Source organism: Dermacentor andersoni, chromosome 11 (assembly GCF_023375885.2).
Source record: "Dermacentor andersoni chromosome 11, qqDerAnde1_hic_scaffold, whole genome shotgun sequence".
Taxonomy (NCBI): Eukaryota; Metazoa; Arthropoda; class Arachnida; order Ixodida; family Ixodidae; genus Dermacentor; species Dermacentor andersoni.
In genome coordinates this window covers 110,733,494-110,747,300 of record NC_092824.1, presented here as the reverse complement: position 1 = coordinate 110,747,300, position 13,807 = coordinate 110,733,494, and the positions used below count along the sequence as shown (strand labels likewise).

The 13,807-nt window shown below is 41.3% G+C and overlaps 1 protein-coding gene across 2 annotated transcripts in view; it reads left to right on the top strand.

Moving 5' to 3' along the window:
* The window catches only part of JMJD6 (Bifunctional arginine demethylase and lysyl-hydroxylase PSR), a 198,262-nt gene that overhangs the window by 174,282 nt on the left and 10,173 nt on the right, over positions 1-13,807 (top strand). The window contains exons 1-6 of one of the 2 annotated variants that reach the window (XM_050186336.2): positions 158-404; positions 3,442-3,656; positions 5,634-5,786; positions 9,388-9,584; positions 9,990-10,137; positions 11,106-11,294. In XM_050186336.2, the coding sequence (XP_050042293.1) occupies positions 311-404; positions 3,442-3,656; positions 5,634-5,786; positions 9,388-9,584; positions 9,990-10,137; positions 11,106-11,294 (996 nt within the window). In that variant the 5' untranslated portion in view covers positions 158-310. Of the gene's footprint in view, positions 1-157; positions 405-3,441; positions 3,657-5,633; positions 5,787-9,387; positions 9,585-9,989; positions 10,138-11,105; positions 11,295-13,807 lie in introns of those variants that run through there. The other variant, XM_050186335.2, reaches the window with a different exon arrangement.

Genomic DNA, 13,807 nt, shown 5'->3' with positions numbered 1-13,807 from the left:
CGTTATAAGTCCCAATAATTTTGAGAACAAATTGTATTGAATTTTAAAACCATATTTTGTTACTTTGAAAGGTTAAATTAGGGAGATCTTACAGAAATATTTTGTTCATTTTAGTTGTGAATTTTGGACGCCAGAGGTTCAAAGAAATCAAAGCAGTCTCCGCAACGAAAGTGACATTTACGGTGCGGTCGGTGCGGTACTGGCGGTACCTTGCGCGTTTCCGTACCACCGCGAAAAAAATTGGTGGTCGACAATGCGTTAGGGGAGATAAAAACCAACGTGCTTCAGATGCTACGTGAGTGTTTGAGACATGGATAACGAGGCCAACGAAGCCGACGACGCCTTGAGACTGGAACGACGTGCCATCAAGCGCATCATCGATGCCAAGCTCAAGGCGAGGCCAGGTGCGATGGTCACTCGGACTGTAAAGATCTCGATCGCGTTCTAGAACTCGCGGGAATTCACGTCTAACGGTGATCAATGCAAACAACGGCAACGCACCTTTTGTGCCCGCGCTGTGGTATTTTTTTCGCAAGTACCGCATCCGCCGTGTAAGCGGCGCAAGCGTGGCTTGCATGGCGCGACAACGGTTTCTTGCTTTCAGCGTCGTCATTCATCACCAGTACTTTGCATCGATCACTATTTATTCTTTAAAACGGTAACGAAAACAGCCCCTTGTAAACGTGATATGCTTTTAAAATGCTTACGAGCACTTTCCTTGTATTGCGAGCGTGAAGGGCACGACTACATTGCCCTCGCATGGGCGCAAGATACGATTCAGAAGTGAAAATGGTGCGCTGCTTTCTTTTTAGGCGGTTCACAAGAATTCGGTATTTATAAGGAAGATCACCGTCGCAAAAAGTGGTGCTTAGTGGCGATGTATGTGAGTTCGTGGCGCATGTGTTCTACTCACGTCGGCTGCACGGAATATGCGGGCTTCCACAGAAAAAAAATTTACCTCACTTACGAATCAATGGGCGAAAATGGTTTTGCCGTTGTTATTGCCACGGTCCAACTTGTTGCGTTGTTTACATTTGCAATACACGAAGGTGGCAGCGTTCCTAATGCACCGTTTTCTTTTCTTTTTTCTTTTCATGTATCTAACGGTACCTCATCCCGATTGATAGTTCGCTGTGTTCGCAACTAAAAATATTAAAGAGAAACCTATTGTGCGTCGAGGCCGTTCACATCTTATTTAGCCTCGCAGGATGCTGCTAGACGCGTATGTCTTAAGCATTTTCGCTAAAATGGCAAAAGCTGCTGCAGCATTTTTCTCGGCGTATCTTGACCTTTGCACGCTTTCTCTCGTCTTGGCTTTACGCAGGCCGTACTTTGTGGTTCAAATGCGGTCCAAACAATGGTAGGTACATCCCACCGCTTGTCAGGTGGAGGAATTGCATCCATCACGAAATGAGCAGCACGAGATGGGAATATCGGGCAAAAGATGATACTTTATCATTAACCCTCGAAATATGTGTTAATATTCATTCATGTAGTAGATACTCTTTGATGATGGACAAGTAATTAAGGCGTACTGAAAGGGACCCTATTTAAAAGCCCCACCAGTAAGCAACTGTGTCCGACATCCTTACGATGAACTGCCCTTTATAATGCGCTCGTATATGCTTTCAAGCCAAGCTGTTGATGGTGCTGTAAACTGTATGGGAACCGGCAGCTGTTTCCTGTTGCATTGTTTTATATGTGTGGCAGAGTCCAAGAATGCTGTGGATGTTCTATTCCTTGCCAGAACAGTTATATAGTATAGAAGGTGGACACAACTGGAACTGTTAACAATTAACATTAATTAATTGCTTAATAATAAGCACTTTAATTCTTAATTGTTTTTGAATGGTAAATAGGTACAAATCAGTACATTCATGTTCTAATTTCTTCGTATTCGGGCAGATATTCTGTGCAGCTGATCTTGCTTCTGAATATGTCTTTACTGTGCAGAGGAATGTTCTAAATTATATTCTCTTTGCTCACAAAGTAATAATAATGGTTGTTTTAAAAAGAGAAACAGCAAAAAGGTGTAATGATATAAAAAAAAATTAGAAAAGTGTGGATTTGGGACAGACACACTGGTAAATCATGACTGCATTTTTATTAATAAAGGGAAAATCAGACATCCACCCGTTTGTAGCAATTGCTACATTACGTTCTAACGAACGTAGCAATTGCTACGTTCGTAGCAATTGCTCCTACTACGTCAAACTGCATTTTTATGTGCAAAGAAAAATTATATAACTGATATTTAGAACGTTCCTCTTTATAGCGTTTTCTGTATCAGCTTTTCCACTTCATTATGATACAATATGCCCTTTAATGTGCGCTATGCAATTCCTTTACATGCACATTGAAAGTTAGTTCTACTACAGTGAAGTGAAAAAGCTAATAAATTAAATATATATAAAATGGACTATATGCATCACTAAGCTTGAAACTGTCTATGAACATTTACATTTTTTTTTATTAAAATGAGAATAATTAGTCACCTATAACAGGGACGGCTACTTATTTTCACGTAATAATAAAAATAATGAGAAAACTATTATAAAATAAAAAATAAGTCTTGACAGATGTCGCTACTTTTGCCAGTTTCACATTCCAAGTTATAGGCTACAGGACAGAACATATTGTAAAAGCAGTGAAGCTTGCTCGTGTGTGATTTTAATGGCTACTGCTTATGATTTTATTTGTTTAGAAAAGTTTAAATACAGGTAAGTAATTTAAGTACTTACCTTTATATGAGATATAAATATGATACTTAATGTGGAATTTATTCTTTTATAGGAATGTTCACATTTCCTTTGTTCACATTTGCTGTCTGTCCTGAACATCAACAACCGAATGTCTATATAACAATGTGTTTGGGGCATGCAAAATCATTCATTGTAAAGTTCGCGCACTGCATAGCCCATATTTGCTTGAGGGAAATTTGGAGAAAGCAACCACATACTGTGTGTCGCACAAATATGATTGCCATATATACGTGGCTCTTCCAGCTGAACCACTGGTTTGTCATGCTGAAATTTCACACAGGTATAGCATTTCGCAGCGGCTGCACTTAATACCATGTTTGCTGCAATGGAATGGTGATGCCATCTACCACGGCTATAGTAGAAGATACATTTCACCGTAGTGCTAATAGATGCAGCCACCATACTGTTGCAGCAAAATTGATATTTTCTCGTTGGTGTAGCTGCAAATGACGTGCATTTTGAATTGTGGATTAATTATCCCAGCATTTCCTTATTATTATTGTGCAAGAATGAAAAATTCATCTCTTTGGAATGGTACTATTGTTGATGCTATAGAAGAGTTAAAGTAGGGGTTATCTTTCCAAACATCATTTGAGTGTGCCACAGTTATTAGTTGGCGTGTTTGCACTGCCCCTGTAATGGTGCTACCATTACCACTCAATGCATCCTTCCATTACAGAGCTGTTTGAGCAGGAGGGTGATGGCTGGAGCAAGCTGGGCTATGCAAGCAGCTTCAACATGGAGCCAAACTCATTGCCTGATAATGTCGAGCGCATTCATGTTGGCTGCGTGTCACCCAATGAGTTCATTGAGAAGTATGAGAAGCTCTACAAGCCTGTTGTCATTCAGGGAGCCACCGATAACTGGAAGGCCCAGTACAAGTGGACCCTGCCAGTGAGTTTCTTGCACGCTGTTGGCATCACAACCTGCTGGAACAATTTAAAACATTGTTGAAGGCCATTTCACCTGCAGTCAAGATCTTCTTTGAACCTGGTTCCTCTTTGAATGTTTCCTAGCATTTCCTTACAGCAAGGCTTCTCCACACAATGTGGCTTAGTAGTAATTGAAGTGGTACACCTCCCGTACATCGGGTGACAATAGATGTGTTCGAAACGACGAGCTGTTTGTATTGCCTGTGGTCAGAGGGCAGAGAAGTCTCTGTTTCTTGTCACGTTTTCCACATTTATGGTCATGTGGGCATGGCACTTTCCTCATTGTTCATGTGAAAGGCCATAGATCAAACCAGTGAAGTAGAACTGACCTCCTTAAATGCATACGTTCATAGAAGAGTCATCTTGGGGCCATACCCAGGAATTCCATTTGGGAGGGGTTTTGCAAGGACAGCATTTTTGCCCGAGAATCAAGCTCATTTCTGACATATAATGATGTATTAGATACAGCCGAATCTCGATAATTCGAACTCAAAGGGGCCCGGAAATTTTTGTACGACTGAAAAGGAGTTCAAATTAAACGAAGCTAATTAATGGAGGACCTACCTGCAGTGGCGCTTGTGCACTGGGTTAGCAGATGAGTGGGAAGCTCCAGAAGATTTATTCACGCGCATTTACAGATTACAGTCAACGTCCGATTTTTCGGACTCCATAGGGGCCGTGAAAATATCAGAAAAATCGGGTCGTTCGAAAAAATGAATGAATGCTTTTTACTACCCCGAGGGCTCAAATGGCCACAAGCACGTCCAAAATAGCTCTAAAAGCCTGCCAGTACACTTATTAGGCATATTGGTGCTTGTACTGTGATTAAAGACGGCAGGTGCACGCATGTATAATTAAAGAAAACATGCCACGTCCCGTGACAATTGCCCCTTCTAACTTTTGGTATGCTTCATAGCGTAACATTGCTATATTGGGGCAAAGCTGACTTTCGAGAACTGGCTTTACGCAATGCTTCATACCTTACGCGCTCCGAAGCCATTGGCGAGGATTACAAAGATGGAGTCAATGCCATTGCTAACAGCGGTGAATTGTTCTAATGAAAAACATGGCACCGAACAGCACAAAGGTTAACAATGAATGTCGAAGTAGCTAGGCCTAGCGTTGCCGCGGTGTGGCTACAGCTGCCATTGGATCTGCAGGTTGGAGGCACCGCCGTGTGATTTGGTGTGCTGCTGAGAGCATTGTCGGAGTACAGTATGTTTGAATTAACCGTCGCAAATGCTTGCGCATTTGAATTACCAGGCATTTTTGCCCATTGGAATACGGGACCACAGCGTCAGTTCGAGTAAACTGAAAGTTCGAACTAAGCATGTTCGAATTAACGAGATTCGACTGTCTTACATAATTTAACATAAGCATGTATTTGACATGTATATCTAAGTTGTGCTAAACAAGATATCCGTGCAGTGATAATTTTGGATGGTGTCAGAGCCCCCTAGCGCTCCTGCTGGTTACAGCCCTCGGTCAGCCTGAGCATCTGAATATGGGCTGTTCATTTGTTGTTTGTTCCTTGCGGGATTCTGCTAGATGAAACGATAATCATTCACCTGTTATTCATTGCTTTGTGGGACCTGTTCAGCATACTTGAGCTTGAGGACCGGTTAGCGAGGCACCAAGTCCTTATATGAATGTACTGCTTCTCTTTACATGTGTTGCAGTGAAGTCAGCACTGCAGTATGCTTCTCTTACTCGATAGTTTATGTATTTATTCCTTCATTGACTATTCGCCTAACAACATGAATGTCCAACAACACTTTTTGCTGCTCAAGTAACATACTAAGGCCAGGGTTACATAGAAGGGAACATTGATGTTGAAAGAGGTAGTGTGATCGCGGAGTTGCATTAATTTGCCTTTTATATGTCATTGCTTGCACATGCTCATGTGCACACCTGTGTTTCTTGGTTTTCCTCTTGACAGAGGTTGGCAAGGAAGTACCGCAATCAGAAGTTCAAGTGTGGTGAAGACAATGATGGTTACAGCGTCAAGCTCAAGATGAAGTACTTTGTCTACTACATGGAGAACAACAGAGATGACAGCCCCTTGTACATTTTTGACAGCAGCTTTGGCGAAGTGAGTGATTTGACATTGTTGCTTTTGCACTTCACACAACTGTAGTACCGAAGCCTTTGCCTAAACAGAATTCAGAGTTGTAGCCGTTCAGAGGTCTACGGAAGCAGAAACATTTGAAATAGGAAAGGATAGAGGAGGGGCTTCGGGTGTTTTGTGGAACAGCAGTAGTCAAGCGAAAGCTGCCTCAGGGTTTCCTTGTTGAAACACTGGCTTCAGCCTGACACATACATTGCTAGGCTACTGTTGAACAGGCCTCCATCCTGCTGTGACCCTTTTGTCTTGTTTTGTTAAGTAATAGTCACACTTGAATATAGTTATGCTGTCGCATGATGCTTCTTCACTGCTACAAAGGGCATTTTCTCACAAGTGCAACTTGACTGCCAAGGCACTTAATAAGACTGAGAAGCATAAATATATTGCTGATGGCAAGCATGCCAGGTGACAAATTTGTCATCTCTGCCATGGCTAATTTAACCATATGGTGTTTGCTGAGAGTCATGTTCTTAAAATACATGCCACTGGCCCCTGTACTGAACCGTGGAGTGTCTAGCAAGACAACGACTAATGGGAATTACTATGTGCCATAGCAAAGCCCATTGTAATAGATGCTTACCATTTTTCCTAATTTATCAAAACAACACACACAGTGTCATTGAAACATAGAGTTTTGCATTAGGAGACAGGGAAGCCGCCAGAAGCTAAGTAGCGATTTCCTCGTGGAAAGTGTGTTTAGCGCCTTGACTGATGGCAGTGTTACCGCTTTTGCAGAAGACCGTGGCATCTTCTTTCTGCTTGCCTTTTGGCTGCATAGCTTCATTTATTACTTTAATCCAAAGCATGTTTTTTTCTAATGCATAGCTGCTATTATTCCTACATGTGTCAGAACCATTCTTTTTTTAGCATTTATGTAAGGAGAAAGATGTGTACCTTTGTGGTGTTTTGGCCTATAAAAATTGAGCAGAAATGTGTTTCGTCTAGTATTGATGCATTGTAGTCCAGTTTTATGCCAAGACTAAAGATGCTTTAGATGTGCATTTTCTGTGTCTAAGTGAAGGCCGATGTAGGTCTTGACGACTATCTAATTTAGCTTTTTTTTAATAGTCAATGAATGATACACTGGCAAATTCGGGTGTAAACGGTCTGTTGCCCGTTTAGTGGTGTCTGTACATATATTCCAGTAAAACTGGGATGACTTCCTTATCTTTTGCAATATTTTTTTAGCTCAAATGGAGTTATGGATGCACGTAATGCTATAATTGTGCTTTCACTTGCAGGGTGTAAGAAAACGGAACAAGATCCCGGTAGGCATGTGCAAAGTATCAGTCATACTAAAACATAGTGTGAAATGCAGACGCCATAAGTGCAATATAAGTGATATGGACTATTTTCCTGAGCTTTTTAATAATATCCTGCATTCTTGTGCAGTATGCCTGCATGCAAAACACAGTAAGTATACTGGTGACACAACGCAGTAAGCTCTATTGTAATAAAAATACTCTCATAGAAAATAGATTAGAACCCCATTGATCATTGGCTGCATTTCGGTTTGGGTAAATACAGGTATGCTCATGTAATAAGTTTTGGCGAGATCCCAAGTGGTCATAATTCGGAGGCTTCCAACTAGCACAGTGTCACACAATCTCATAATTAGATTTTGGCTTAAAACACTTCATTTGTAAGAACCCTATTGATATGCGTTTCAATATAGTACTGTGGAAATGAGACCTAGGAGCTGGAAAGATAGTATTCTGCGCACTATAAAATGCAAACGCAATATAGAGCGTCCAATAAGATGCAGCAGCCGGAAATGTATCAGTGGCGTTGTACTTCAACTGTAGGCTATTGAACTACTATTGCAGAACTTGGCACATAAATCTCTTCTTTATTCTTGGCCTGCATTCAGAACCGATATAGTAAAACACAAATTCTTCACGAATGGTCTCTCCCACTGCAAGCAAGCAATATACACATATCCTCTAAAGCAGCAAGAATGATATGCTATTTAAAGTACAACACAAATAAATTGTAAAATAATTGTCATGACACTAGGACTACCACAAGTCATCTGATATACAAGATGCGACAATGGATTTTTTTTTTTTTTCTTGTAATGGAGCATATGCTTAACAGGCAATAGTGTGAAACTACGCAAATACTAGGGCAGGCGTAGAAGTCTTGCTTTGCAGTATAGTTGTTTTTAACCCGCGACACTTTCTAAGGAATAACTTCGACTTCTTATATACATACAAGTACAACTTGAAGCCAGAAAGGTTATATTAGATTGCATATTATTTGTGCACTTTTGTGCTTCCAGTGTGCATTGCACTACATTTTCGTTGCAACTGCAAACTACCATGAAACTATGGTCGTTTGTTGTAGAAACTGGGTACTCCGTTCCTTCTACGGTAGATATATTCAGTTCTATGACACCTTCCATGCAGTAATCATGTCACATTTTGGGACGTTAAAGTATGAGACTTGTGATTACATCAAATTACATGACTTATGCCTATGTCTTTCTTTCATATGTGGCACACTCTTCTTTTTTTTTTTATTGTGAATGCAAGCAGTGAGTGAATCTCTAGCCTTTGTACCATTACCTGCAATATATGAGACAGTATAACAAGCTTGAGATACTGAGTCCTAAACTTCATTGCGCGAAACATTGCTTTGAAACCATAGTTTGTTTCTTCTGTTTAGAGCAAGATTGCAAATTAAGTTGCTTCAGCAGCATATATGTACTAGGCTTGAATCTAACTTCAAGGGAACAGTGCTCAGTGCATTGTCACTAATCTGGACTGTGCCGTATTGGGACACCATGTCAACATTGTAGCTCATGCCTCTGCTGTCATCTGGAACTATGCAGTCACCTCTATACTTGCATTTCTATGGGGATCAAATGCCAACAACTGTGTTATTGTAGTAACTAGCATTGTCTTACATCGTTCTTTGTTATTTTTGTTCTTTCTTTCTTTCTTTGTGTTGAAAAGGATTATTGAAAATGTAAATGTCTACCATTACAACTTTGTTTAAAACTTTTGTGCAGTTGTCAGCTTTTACTAACACTCTAGAAGTGTAACCGCTTGATTTGTATGTTTTGTTTTGCAGTACTTTTGCAAATTGTGCACGTGTTTGCTTGGAGCTTCTTTCTGTTTTATTTCAACCAATTGAGTGTCTTTGTGAGTTCTTCCTTTTCCTGTTCTTGTGTTTTGCATATTGACTGTCCTGCCATGTAGCATTCCTTTGTGTTTGTATTTGTGTATATCTAATGACTTTAAAAACTGTGTGGATAGAGAAATATGTGTGTACCTATCTATATTTACATAAACAAGAATTTCCACTGCACTTCAACACTTCTGGTTGTGCTTCTATGTGTTAGTCATGGAGATCCAAAACTGCAGTGTAAAAGAAAATGTACTGAAACCTAAACCTGCATCTTGCGCCTTTGCTTGGGAATGTGCAGGTTGCTTGCAAATATGCGTCTGAAAGCTTTCAGTAAAAAGCAACTTTGCTTGTCAACTGTCATGCAGAAGATTGCCGTTGTCACTGTGAAGCAGACGTGCTGCAGAGGGAACTAACGTGTATCTGCGCTGCGCTGCAGCACTCGCGGCGTGCCAAGCTGCTGGAGGACTATCAAGTGCCTGCCTACTTCACCGATGACCTGTTCCAGTACGCCGGTGAAGAGAAGCGGCCTCCGTATCGCTGGTTTGTCATGGGCTCTGCCCGTTCAGGCACTGGTATCCACATTGATCCCTTGGGAACCAGCGCCTGGAATGCCTTGGTGCATGGCCACAAAAGGTCAGTGTTCATCTTTATCTATTCTTATATGGTTGGTTGAGAGCTTAGGTAACTGATTGGTTGATTAGCCAATGAATTCATTTATCAATCGATTACTCAACAGCTGAACTGCACCTACTCTGTTCCTTTTGAACCCAAACTGTTCAGTGATACATCATTGTGGGATATTCCAAATTCAGCAGAACACCTTTAATGCGGGTGTGATGTGACAGTGGGTGAGAAAACATGGTGAATGATGCAAGGGTGATTAGATTTTGTTTGTAGCGCTTTAAACTCAAAAGATATCTTATTGCATGCTGTTTGGCTTCATGCGCCTGGTATGTCATTGTACCCCTTACGACTTTGAAAATGGGGAGAGCTGCTTGGGTGGGCTGCTTGATGACTTTTTTGTTACTATATTGTCAGGTGGTGCCTGTTCCCAACACACACGCCAAAGGAGATGCTGAAGCTGCGGCCTGAAGATGGAGGCAAACAGGGTGATGAAGCCATCACGTGGTTCCGTCTGGTCTACCCGAGGACGCAGCAGCCATCCTGGCCTACAGAATGCAAGCCAGTGAGCTCCGTTTGTAACTCAGTCCTTTGCTTAAAAAGGAAGATATTTGTTGCGTGAAAACAATTATGCTTGTGTTGCAGCATGTGTAAGTCACCAGTATGCACATGCCACTGCTTTCTAGCGACTTTTTTGCCCACACAGTTTTGCACATACTCAGTGCTGATTGTGTGCTAAGTGCTGGTGAACGGTGGCGAACATTCGACTTACAACTTCAAGATGAAGAGATGTTGAGTGGAATACGGAGCTCCCTGAATATAATCTTTTCTTTAATTAGGCAGCTGTCAGAAGCACATCAAGTACGGCAAGCATAGAAACTGTAGCACCATGGAGGCTGAGCTGCCTTTGCTGCACGAAGCTTTTGTGAGAAGTGGGCCTCTGAGCTGGCCCAATAGGAGCTTCGATCATGCATGCCCTTAATTGAGAGAGATGTTAAAAAGCTCCTCAACACATGCCAAACACGCCACCATGTGTGTGGTGAAGTGCAATGCCATTATAATACATAGTGGTTCTGTCTACCTCTTGCTGCACTCATTCTGCATGCACTGCATGTTTTCAGGTGCAGAAATTAAAGGTAGTGAAAACAGGACGGAAGACATGAACCTTGACACACAGTACCAGAGTCATGCCCTCGCTTGTCCATGTCTTTTGCAATTTGCTGTGGATCTTAACCAACTAGCGGAAGTCGACACCTTACAGAAATGAAGCAAAAGGCTTTGTCTCTGGTTAGAGTTATTCTATCTCTAGACTGCTAATTTCTTGTATCTGAAGTTTTCTTGGCACTGATGGCAGCGCTTGGCATGTTGTGATGTCTGGTCACATGTGTTAGCTCTCATTCAGAAGCAGCAGTCATGCTGTAACCCATGATAACAACATTGTTTTAAATGCTGAATTTCCTTGCTTCAGGTGCCCTACACCTCTCGCACACATTTCTCTTAATGTCACAATGTTGTTGCTCTTCTCTTTTGTAGCTGGAGCTTGTGCAGAAGCCCGGCGAGGTGGTGTTTGTGCCGGGCGGCTGGTGGCATGTGGTGCTCAACCTTGACCACACCATCGCGGTGACGCAGAACTTCTGTAGCCGCACTAACTTCCCCATAGTGTGGCACAAGACGGTGCGAGGAAGGCCAAAACTCTCGCGCAAGTGGTACGAGGCACTCAAGGTGAGTGGTGCAGGCATGTCCCACATTAGTCAGTTGGGTGACTGCACTGTACAGTATCTGGTTTTGCCTTATCCCAGTTCCTGTGCGATTTACTACTGTCGAACAGAACATTGCTATAGTTTGTGCAATTCATGCTGGCATGACAAGCTACAAGGGAAACAATTCAATTCTCATCTAGGTTGGCTAAGCCTTGTTTGCAAGAGCTTTCTGTGGCCAAACTTCCTGTTCCTTTCTGTGGAAGGTATGGACCAAAGAAATGAACAAATTTGCACTGGCATGAGTAACACTTATGAATTATGGCCCAATAAACTGTTAATCTGCTTTTTGAGCAGTTTTGCATGTTAGAAAAGTGACTTTTCTTACTTTATATTTCCCATTATAGTGGATGCTTACTTTGTCTTGAATTCTTTACTGTAATGGGGCTGTACAGTGAGAGAAATGAGGGCTCTTTGCTAAGTGGAATAAGGCAGGGTGTCCTACGTAACTTGTGCCAAAATTTAAAAATGTGCGAGTGCCTCATGGCTGTACAGAACCAAGGTAACATTGTTTGTCATTTCTAGGACCAAGTCGGACTATTTTTCTATTTTGCCTAGTTACACAATTAGTTATTAATTAATTAATTAACTTCTCAAATATTATAGTCAGAGCGAAAGTGTCAGTCAGAAAATTGTAGGTCATAATAAAAAGTTCTTGATCTACCTTTCCATTGCTCTGTACATGTTATGGAATATCTTTTTGACAAGCCTGAAAAAAAGCTGGAAACACAAAAAACTGCTGCACAATTAATGGCACAGTACTTTTATTTAACTGGCTTCGCCGGAAAATTTTGGTATAGCATATATTGAGCAGCAAAAAGCTGTATCAGGAATTTTTCAGGAAGGTCTACGATTTTGTCGTTGACACTTCTGCTCTGAATGTAATATTTAATGAAGTTGATTAATTAATTACTAATTATGTGATTAGTCGATATACAAAGAATAGTCTGACTTGCATATTTAACTTTCATTTCACTTGCATATTTTAAATCAAAGCTATCTTTGCCTCTTCCTTCGAATTTTGCACTGCTGCTGTGTTCTTGCACGCCACATCGGAGGGTAGTTCAGAACATGTATACACGTGACAGGAGTGTGGCAGAGAAGAAAGTCAATGTGACAAACTCATTTACACCTTTCCATCGCGTCGCATGTGCACAATGCCCTCTGAAGCCCCATAGGTGTCACCACTTACAGTCTTGACAGCTGTAATTATTCGTGACCCCCCCACAATAGCATTGCAGAAACTGCGGTGTTTACCTTTGTACAGATGTGTGCAAATTTTCGAAAAGTTTGAATATTATCCAAGATTATATTTTTGTTATTTGTATTCGATTTGAAAAATAGATACTTGAACACGTCCGAATATTCGGTTGGATACAAATATTCAAGTCAAATCGAATATATTACTGGCTGTACAGGAGCAAACATGATTCTTAGCATTTATTTCTATCTAATATAAGAATATTGGGGCGATATTGTGCTGAATTTGCGATGATGTCGTGCTGCCATCAAAATTTTGCCTGTAAATCATACTTAGGCACTAAACGTCTAAACTGTGCGGTAAAACCAGCTTCTCAGTAGCAAGGGGCGTGGTGTTGCACACAAGGGTGCACTCTTTTTTCTTTCTTTCTTTTTCAGCGCCACCTTCAATTCTGAGCTTATTGCTTGACAGCAAGTGCAAGGAGGGATGATTGGAACAGGGTCAAATGCCTCTGATTTGATGGGCATTTCATGTGGTATAATAAGGCACAGGCTGGCGAGGATAGCTAGCAGGAATTACTAAATTTACTAAGTAAATATGAGCCAAATACACGATGCTTTATTATAACGGCTTACTACTTTGTTTTCTTTAATATTGACAATGTAATTGCAATGTTCCACGATAAGAAATTAGCCCAACTTGCTAATAAATGCATGTGCACATCATTATTCAATATTCGATTCAATATTTGCACATCCGCACCTTTCTACTAACATGCAAGTCCAGAGGGGATGTGCATAAAACTAGAAAGAAGGAGGAGAGTAGGCCAAGATTGGGCAGAACTGGCCCTATTGCGAAACGAGTAAATAACAGACTTGTCACTTTAGCAGTTCCCATATAGGGGGAGAGGGTGCAAGAGGGAAAATATGACGTGAGAAAACAAGGAAACAGCGGTTGCGGGCAAACTGAAGGTACGGTATGGTACGCTTCTGCTATTTCTGAAAAATAAACACCATGCAAATTTATCAAGCGGGCAACTGATACAGGGCATGCAGATGCAAAGCCACATTAAAACATCATGGGGTCTATACAACACTACGAAAGTGGTTGCGTGGCCCGCCGTTGTAGCTTGACGGCCATGGCATTGCATGAGATCATGTGTTCAATCCCAACCATCGCATCCGCATTTCGACAGGAGTGAAATACAAAAACGTTAGTGCACTTAGATTTAGGTGCATGCTAAAGAACACCAGGGTGGCAAAATTAATACGGAGTCC